At 32.3% G+C, this 10,027-nt stretch overlaps 1 protein-coding gene across 1 annotated transcript; it reads right to left on the reverse strand.

Annotated features, from left to right (window-relative positions):
- Positions 1-1,301: 1,301 nt before the first annotated feature.
- On the reverse strand, positions 1,302-3,911 carry LOC140810783 (small ribosomal subunit protein eS21y). The gene is made up of 4 exons (XM_073168675.1): positions 3,785-3,911; positions 3,254-3,351; positions 3,004-3,136; positions 1,302-1,510 (listed from the first exon to the last, which is right to left on the reverse strand). The coding sequence occupies exons 2-4, from the start codon at positions 3,301-3,303 to the stop codon at positions 1,445-1,447; spliced, it is 249 nt and encodes an 82-aa protein (XP_073024776.1). The 5' UTR covers positions 3,304-3,351; positions 3,785-3,911; the 3' UTR covers positions 1,302-1,444.
- Between the last annotated feature and the right edge of the window lie 6,116 nt (positions 3,912-10,027).

The following is a 10,027-nucleotide window of genomic DNA, read 5'->3' on the forward strand; positions in this document are numbered from 1 at the left end:
CCAGCCTAGTACTGTGGTTTAGTCTGATCAGACGCATTTATGTATGGGTCACTTGCTTTGAAACATATCTCTACGCAAAATGGTGATGTTATATATGTCCAATTATGTATGATGCAAGTATGTTTATGAAAAGTTTTACGATATGATGGCACGTCTATGTTTATGTAAGCATGTTCAAATTCAAGTATGTACACTCTACTTTAAAATGCATGCTATTTTATCATATATTACTTGTTATTTCCAGTTTCTACATGTTGAGTATTTATACTCACTAGACTTGATCGATGCAGGTGATGACGAGTATGAAAAGACGAGGGGTGGGGACCAATGAGCTGATTTGGACTGCGCGGAGGCTAAATCTGAGGACCGCCTATGTTTTAAGAATTTATGCATGTTGATTCACATACTCTGATTTTCTCGAGATTTCTTATGTTGTTTAAACCAGTTCTTTTTGCAATCTTTGTTTGTAATTGTTTTTATTTCAAATATTTTCGATCGAACATATTATTTTTTTATCACAATTTGAAAGTTTATTATTTATTTAAGAATACTTTTATTTTTCTAAAAAAATTTAAGTAGTTCAAAATACGATACGTTACAAGAGACACATAAAATGCTTCAACAATGCATCTAAAAACAATAGCAATAATAAGTAAATACGATAGATAAATATGCACGAATTTGTTATGGATTTTTGAAGATTAACTCATACATCATCTTTTCCTCCCCTTGGAAGGTATCATCAGAAAATTTTGATTTGTACAACTCTTGTATAGATCTATTTCGACTTAGAACTTATGCATTGCTTAATCAAAACTCCCAACACACTCCTGATTATAGGCCGCAACCTCACATGTCAAGACTACAAACACAATATTTTACGTCTTTGTGTAAAAACTTTCACCCAGCTCAACTCTCATATAGATTTGTGAATAATTGTGTATATAGAGATTTACTCTATTTCAGTGTATGCTTCTCAAACATATCCTTATACAAAAAAGAAAAATCTAATTAATCCAATATATCTATTTAGACTCTCCTTGGATTAATCTCATTCTAATATGATCTACACATACTTTTAATTGACATCAAAATATTGTTGTTTGATCTTCAAAGTATTATATTTATGATCTCCAACAATGATATAGACGTTAGATACAAGATTATCTCTGTTTGAAAAAGTTGTGTATTGTTTCTGACATTCCAACAACCATACTTGACTTGCTCACAGCTTTTTAATATCGGGCTGGAGAGAGAGTCCTCTAGTGGAATTCATCAATAGGTTTAAAACAAAAAACAAGTGTCTAAAACAGTAATTGCACATTATAGAATTTGAATCCAACATAAAAGATAAAAAAAACGCCTTAATTAAGTTGGTCAAAACAAGACACCTAATAGTTGTAAAATTAATTAAAGCGCTTGACACCACCCAAACTAGAATGGATCACTGTTGCCGGACTTCAGCTTTCTTTTTCTGCCAGAGCCTATCAAGACCACTGTCAGCATCACCCTACAAAACAGAATTTCCAACTCAGTTCACACTAGAATAGAATGAAACAGAATTTCCAAAATCTTGCAGCATGAACACTTAAATCTTGTCATTTTGTTGGACATGTATAATATAACTGATGTATTACTCGACACATCATCCTAATGCTCCAATTCTCTCGTGTAAAAAATTAGTGCATATTTGAGTATCCTAGAATGTGAAAGCCAAAAAATTATTGCCATACCATATCAATACCAACAGAAGCATGGTTCGTCGGAACGGCCGTTACGGAATGGGAACGGTGACCGTCGTTCCAAAGTTCCAGGGAAAATCGGTGATTGTTTTGTAGCGCTATTCTTCAACGTTTTATCGGCGATTTAACGGTGAAGCGGAACGGAACGGCCGAGCAGAACCGTTTGGTGTTTAAAAAATATGGTTATGAGATATTCATGGTTCATTACGGTAAGGTATGGTAATGGTTATTGTAGATGGTTATTGTTTATGGTTATGTTTATTGGAATAGTAATAGAATGGTTATGTTATTGGTATTATATTTCATAGTTGTTGATGATTATGGAAATGAATGTGTAGAATAGAAAGTTGATCTTGAGCCAAATAGGAAATGGAAGTGCAGAAACTGTATGAAAAATGTGGCAGTAGTTATGGTATTTAGTATAATGTCTTGTATATTGATCCAATTGTTATTAGGCCACTTCCATTAGAAAGATGAGATATAAAGCTATAACTTTCATGTTTTGATAGATCATTTGATTTTTCAACATCTGGTACACATGGAATTAGATATCGTGGATTTGATTATGGGTCGTCTCAATATATTGGTGATACATACAATGAATCTTCATCATCTATATGGCGGGATGTGGACGTCATGGTCCCGAGTATAGATCTTCAAGTACAGCTGATAGTTCTACTGTATATCGTGGATTCGGATACTATAATCGTCGTGACGAAACACTATTACAAAATTAGTCATCCCATTCTAATGATCTTTCGTCATCTCAATCTAATCAATATCTCTATGGACAATCACGTCAATATCCAAATGTTCGAAATCAATTTAATCTACGAGATAGTGATGAAGAATATAACAATGATTTCGCTCCTTCACGTCACTCTTCATGGTATTAGCTTTTGTATGTTATAATTTTTAGTGTGTATTTTTTATTGTGCTATTATTGTAAAATAGTTTTGTATTGATATATTAATTTGTAATAACTTCATATATTTTATTTTTTAGTATGATGTAATTTATATTTAATTTTTTTACCAATTTTTTGAATTTATTAATTTTTTTATACAACCGTTCCGCGACATAACATTGGAACTGGAACGGTAGTTGTCATTCCAAACATCGCAACCGTTCCGGCGAACCATGAACAGAAGGAACAAAAAAATCTAGTTAAAAAAGGTATCATGTGCTCATTTATCGCGAGCTAGTGCAAGACAGTATTTTCAAATTAAAATAACGGTAAGATAACCTCACAAAGCCTTACCTGAGCCCGGACAAATCCACACAGTGCGAAGGTGGAAAATTGGCCAGTGTATCGACCATTCTCATCCAAATGCCCCACATTGATCTGGACCGAAGCATGATCCTTAGAGGTGATGAGCCTATTCGTAGCAGAGCTGAATCACCCAAAGAACAATTATATCAAAACAACTGCAACATGTGACCAAACTTTGAAACCAATTCACAGTTCATTGTGTGAATATAAATACAAGTAAACATTAAAAAACACATACCACTTTCTGGGGATATACAGATCCATGTTCTGTCCCTCTTCGTTCTGCATCTTGGCTGGACTTTCTAATGCGCAAATAACTCACACAGCTCAAAGCACCTGCATTTGTACAACACAATAAGAACTCTCAATTAATGCTACAACATATAATTTCCAATAACGTTATATATTTCAGCAAAACAGACTAATTATCATTTCGCAAAACATTACTAACAACAAGAAAAATCCAATTTCGAGCGAAGAACGTCATTCAAAGAAAAAAATGTGAAGTTGGGTTTTGATCACAATAATCCGGCCAGCTCATAGAAACATCATTCCCTATCTCACGCACCCAAAAACGTAGATAAACATCACCGATAGTTACATCTACGGGGCGGAAATCAAAAGGCAACACAATAACGTCAATCGAATATGATGCAAAGCTGCAGTACACGAATCTAAAATCCACCTTCCATAAAAATACCGATCCACAACATATAATGAATCGAAATCGAAATAGACAGAAAAGCAAGTAAATTAACCAGAACGATACCGCGAAATACAGCAGAGGATATGGGAAGAGAGACGCAGCAGCGGCCCTTAAAACCCTAGATTATGAGTTTCACGTATCCGATGGGCTTGCGATAGAAAACTTTAATGGGCCTTCTATAAATGCCCACGGCCACTATGAAACTATTGCATAGTTATCACAATTAAATTAATTTATTATTTAACAATTTTGTGATTATTTTATGTTTCTAGTTAATTATCACAATTACTAAAAATTTGGATGAGAAAAATTATTACAAGAAAATGTAATTCGAAGAAACTATATAAATGCATGGCTGCACATACACTTGTATTTTTGTAAATTAATTTAATAATTTTAACATTCTGTAAAGCCCTTTTAACATTTTGCAATGCCCTGTGAGTAAATAAAAGTGCATATTATATATTTATTCATTTATTATAGTTATTCATTAATTATAGTTAAATGTTAATATAAATGGTAAAAATTTGTGTGAGATGGTCTCATGGGTCGTATTTGTGAGACGGATCTCTTATTTGGGTTATCAATGCAAAAGTATTATTTTTTATGCTAAGAGTATTACTTTTTATTGTGAATATGGGTAGGGTTGACCCATCTCACGGTCTCACATGAGACCCACTCAATATATATATATATATATATATATTTGTTTATAAACATAAATCTTGCTCAAAATGTGTCATACTTCTCATGAATGTCGGTGGTTGCCCGGAAATGACATCGGAAAGTGAATTATTTGACAATTGAACCAGTTGTTTTATATCTATTACTAGCCCGCTAAGAATTTGGAAAATTTTATTGAAGAAAAGTTGAATGAAATCACAAAATACACTAACTGTACAAATATGGCTTCCACGCGCCGGTGAAATGCCATTTTTTCATATGTCGTGCCTTTGTCAATGTTATTTTAGGCTATTGTTGAACTTTCCTAGTTCTTGGAAGTGTATATCGATTTCTATTGATTTTTAAATGCTAATGCTATAATTTCCAGGATGTGATTTGATGCCATATATGATCCTATAAGCATTTGGGTACAAATTTATATCCTCCAATACTACAAATATATTTAATTTGAAGTACGGAAAAATAAATTTTTTGGTCCAGTAAGTTTCAAATTTATTTTAGTACATTCACTTTGAATTTTTCGGCTTTCATATCTATTTCGACAAAATGCTGACGTCATGACATCGAAGAAGGCCAAAGGTGACAACGAAAATTGTTGTCATGACATTAGAAATATATCTCTTTTATGATGTCATGTTATCAATTGAATCAAAATAACAAAAAATTAAAAGTTAATGGAACAAACAAAAATATGAAAACTTAGTAGACAAAAACAAAAATTGGACTGGTTTGTAGACCAAAAAATTAATTTGTTCATTGAATATTAATGAAGTTTTATATTTTTCAGACTTATCATTTATTTATTATGATTTTGTGAGTGATATATTCGACATCGGTTAAGGATCACATGGCGCTAAAAATAGTTTATTATGTATTTTCATTGGTTAATATAATATTTTAGAAATATTAGATTAACTTTTATAATTGTTGGGTTCATTGAAATGCCCTGAAAATAATTAAAAAAAAAAGAGGTTAAGTTAATAAATTTCGTAAATAAAAGAAATTGTAAATTTTGTGTTTGTATGTGCATGTGTGTGTGTGTGTCTATATATATATATATATATATATATATATATATATATATATATATATATTGATAGGATCAATTGGGGGATAATTGTTGAGTTACAATAGCTCAGATCTTAAACTATTGAACACGAAAAATTAAATCAAGTTTAATTTTCATATCAAACGGAAGACACTCAAAATTATCATTCGTATCAAATATTTTGAAAATCAGTTAAAAGATATGCAAATTGAATGTGTAAACACGTTTTTCTGTTGAAGTATTTTATCAACACTTGATAGCAATATAAAATGCTTCAACAATGTATCTTAAAAACAATAACAATGATAAAATACAATAAATAAATAGACACAAATTTGTTTATGAATGTTTGGAGATTGACATCTCCTACATCACCCCTTGTTCCAGCTAGGAAGGATTCAATAGAATACTTTAATTTATAGAACACTTTGTACAAACTCATTTCAACTTAGAACTTATCTATTGTCAAATTGAAACTTCTAGCACACTCGATTGTAGATCGCAACCTCACAATCCACATAATATTTAACGTCTCTTATGTCAAAGCTATAAACCTATTCTTTAATGTCTTTTTTGTGAAAAGTTACTCATCTAAACTTTGAAGCACAACTCTTATGTATATGTGTGAGTGATTGTGTTTTAGGAATTTTACAGTGTATGTACGTATCAAATGTATCATCACACTTGAATTTTCTCTTATTATAGCTAATTTTTTTATGTAGGCTTCTCATGCATTGAATCTACTTCAAAATCTTGTATTTGATATTTAATATATTGTATTTATGGCCTCTAATAATTATATAGACGTTAGATACAAGAATATAACCATTTGGAAAGGTTGTGTATAGATTCTAACATTGCAGAGGTCAAATTCGTATTTCTGGCCATTTTTCAAAACTGGGTTGTTGATGGTCTGATTTGATCTGCCATCAGATCATCTTGGGTCTGGTTTGATCCAGTTCGATCTGTTTGGTCTGACTTGAGCTAAACCAAGTCAAGTTGATCAAGTCGAGTTGTTCTGTTCTTTTGATTATAACTCTTGATTTATCAATTTTTGGGCAAAGTAGTGATAAACATGAAGTTGTAGCCATTTTCTCTCAACTTACCATGAAATTATGAATCACTCAATTCCAAGTTCGTATGAGAAAGATATGCTTGAAAAATCAAGTTTTTAGCAATGTGGAACTTGTTCTTCATTCTATGTAAAACTAGTATTCATTGTGGTTTATCAGTTTCTTCTGCTCCAATTCAGACTTTATCTTACGAAGAAGATTTTTAGATCGTTCTCTTATCTTCGTAATGCATATTGATCTGTTTCATTTGAATAGCCGAGCTAATCGATATGACCAAAATACCAGAACTGCTCCATTCAAGCTGAATGATATTTCTGTTTCCATCATCTTAATCTTGCGACTAATATTTCGTCTAGATAACATTCGAAAACACTGAGCTGTTGTGAGATATGACTTGTGTAAATGTGCATTTTCTATTCATTCATTTTGGCGGTTTGTCATTTGCATAAGCTATGAGATATAATCTAAATATTGCAGCTCGTCAGATTTTCAGTTTAGTTGATTTATAGTTATTTTTTATATTTCTCAACCCAATATTTATATACACTTTGACTCGTTTTTATAATTTATACACACTTTTGTACTTTCGCTTCTTACTATTGTATTTATGTTAATTAACTTTCTAATTATACGTAAACAAGGTATTTCTGGTCCTTTATAGGGAAGATATCTACTATATATTTGTAATCAATCATTTATCATTTAATAATAGGATTTCATTGCTACAAGTATGGATTATTAAAAATAATAAGACGCGGGTCTAGATATTTACCTTCAACTAATTGTGTCGTGTTCTAATCATGCAAAATAAATGATATTATAAAGTTGAAGGAAATTCTCCGAAAAAAATGGATTATGGGAGTGTGCGACTTGCACACACGATGCATGTTCAAAAATCTAAAAATTATAAAAAAAAAATATATATATATATATATATATAGATATATATATAAACAATTGAATCAATTGTGATCTTTGCTGAAATATTTCTGTTTTGGATTATTTTGAATGAGAATAAAGAGACAAAAAATCAATGAGTTTGAGTTATTTGTGAATTATGGCAAGAGAAAAAAATGGAGAAGAGTTTGAATTAAAAAAAAAATTAAAACTAAACTGTGTGAAAAAGCGAACCAAAATGACATTTTTGAAATTCTGAAAAAGTCTTTATGTTATGACATATACTTGGTAAATATGTATAAAATAAAGGGGAAAGCAAAATAATTGATTTGTACTCCTCAAGTTTTCTTTCTATTTTCATACTAAGTTTAAGGTACGGCGAGAACGGAAAACTCTTTTTACTTGGTATTGCTTAAATCATTCTTTTTTACTCTAAATTATGAAATTGTATACCATGTCCTTTCGAAAGTTTATTTATATAATAGATAAATATGTCACGTTGATGAAAACCTTGCTTATAACTCGTTTTTTCCCTATAACTTCTTTATAACTCAATTTTTTTTCTGTTTTATTATTGTTGAAAATAGATGTCATGAAAGTATGCAAAATATATATATATATATATATATATATATATATATATATATATATATATATATATATGTTGGGGATCGAAGTTGAGTTTAGAGGGGGGGTGAATAAACTCTACTCGTTTTTCTTTCGTTTCTGATGAGGTACTAAAATCCTGTTAGGGATAGTAGTTTATCTTGTGCGAATACTTTCACCTGATTACAATAGAACGTGCGGAAACAATCTGATGAAATAGTTGAAAGACAATAAAATAGTAGGCATCAGTTGTTTATGGAAGTTCGAAGATAAATTCTTCTACGTCTCCCCTTCTTCTGTTTCCAGAAGGTATAACTAAAAGACTTTGGATATTACAGTACAACTCTTGTACACACCCACTTCAGAAGGGCTTACACTTCGGCCTACTGAAACTTTTAGTTACTCAACTCACAAGAATGCGAAACACAAAGTTCTGAAAAGACTCTTTTCAGATTACAAACTCTTCTTGATAAAGTATAAATGATGTGAAGATTGTGAAGAGTGTAAGAATCAGTAGCACAAGATGATCTTCGAAAGATCAGATATTTGTCATGAAGCGTGTGCTACTTTTCTTTGTGTTGAACTTTTAAGTACTCAAGGAATTTCGAGATAAGTCTGAAAAGATGAGAATAGCTTTGTTCCTTGAGAGATAATATTATGCGAAGCGAGCTGTCGTAAAAGGATTTGATCCAAGTATATATAAACGACTGAGTTCAACGTTCACAATCAGAGGATGTCTTCAGATAACTGATACAATCAGCTTTATTACCAAAAGAAGTTCCTGCAGAAAAGCTATAAAACAATCAGTCTTGTTTCATACTTATTTGGGTAAAATGCATTAAATGACTCCGTATAGTAATTAATGCTACAATTAATACTAGTACTAGGAACTCTTTAACGGTAACATTTAAGGTAGCAACGTTAGGAAACGTCCTCTACTGGTTTTGTATTACTATCCTTTCTACTGGTTTTGTTTTATCAGACCAGTAGCTCCTGATAAATTAGTCAACTGTTCTGGTCTGCTGGTTTTAGTTTATCATCGCCACAATAAAATTCATGTCTAAAAATTTCCCCCTTTGTGGTGATGCCAAAACCTAAACAGTAGAAGGACGTTAAATAAAGCAGATAAACATTTCATCAAAAAGATAATGTCAATAGAGTATCAAAGAAAATGATCAATCAGTTTCAATATCCCTGAGTATGACTTCCTCATTCTGAGGTTCTTGAAGTCTTCTGTTTGATGGTTCAGCTTCATCTTCTGGTTGTCTGGCTCCTGCTGGATCTCCTCTATCTTCCCCCTTTTTGGCATCAGCCGCAACTACATGGGCGAAGAGGTCATTCAATCTTCCGGATATGTTTTGAATGCCATCGGTTAGCATCTCCAGATACGGAGTTTGAGAAGAGATACGATTATCCAATGAAGCGAGAGATTGATTTTGAGAGTCAATCTTGGCATCCATAAGTTCCACGGAAGTAGAAAGTGATCGGAAGAGATCATCATGCTCAGTGATTCGGTTGAGTATATCATTTTGAGCAAGCATGATGGTACCGTGAGTTCTCGATATAGCTTGTCTAAAAACGACGGTTTCAGCATACATCTTTTCCATGGTCTCCGCCGTGTTATAGATGTGTTTGCCCATTCGTTCTCTGAAGGATTGAGCACCACTGAATTTCAAAATGTTTTCACAAGACATACGTTTCACTAAATCAGATATGTTGTTGAGTTCTCGTTGTAGAGACTCAAGCTGATATTCCAGGTTAAATGCATCTGATTCCGGGGAGGGAGTTCGCGCAAGAATGCGTTGCTTAATCTCAGAAAGACTAGAGTTCGTCTCAGTCAGAACAGGATGAGAGACAGTCAACGCAGTAGAAACAAGATTAGCATTCATCAAGGCAGTAGAGGGACCAGGGTCTGCTGTGCGTTCTTCTGGAAGTGTAGAAACAGTAGGTTCAGCAGCAATCAGGGGAAGAACAATTTCTTCAGCGGGAACGGCCAAG

This window comes from Primulina eburnea, chromosome 13 (genome assembly GCF_022965805.1).
Source record: "Primulina eburnea isolate SZY01 chromosome 13, ASM2296580v1, whole genome shotgun sequence".
Classification (NCBI taxonomy): Eukaryota; Viridiplantae; Streptophyta; class Magnoliopsida; order Lamiales; family Gesneriaceae; genus Primulina; species Primulina eburnea.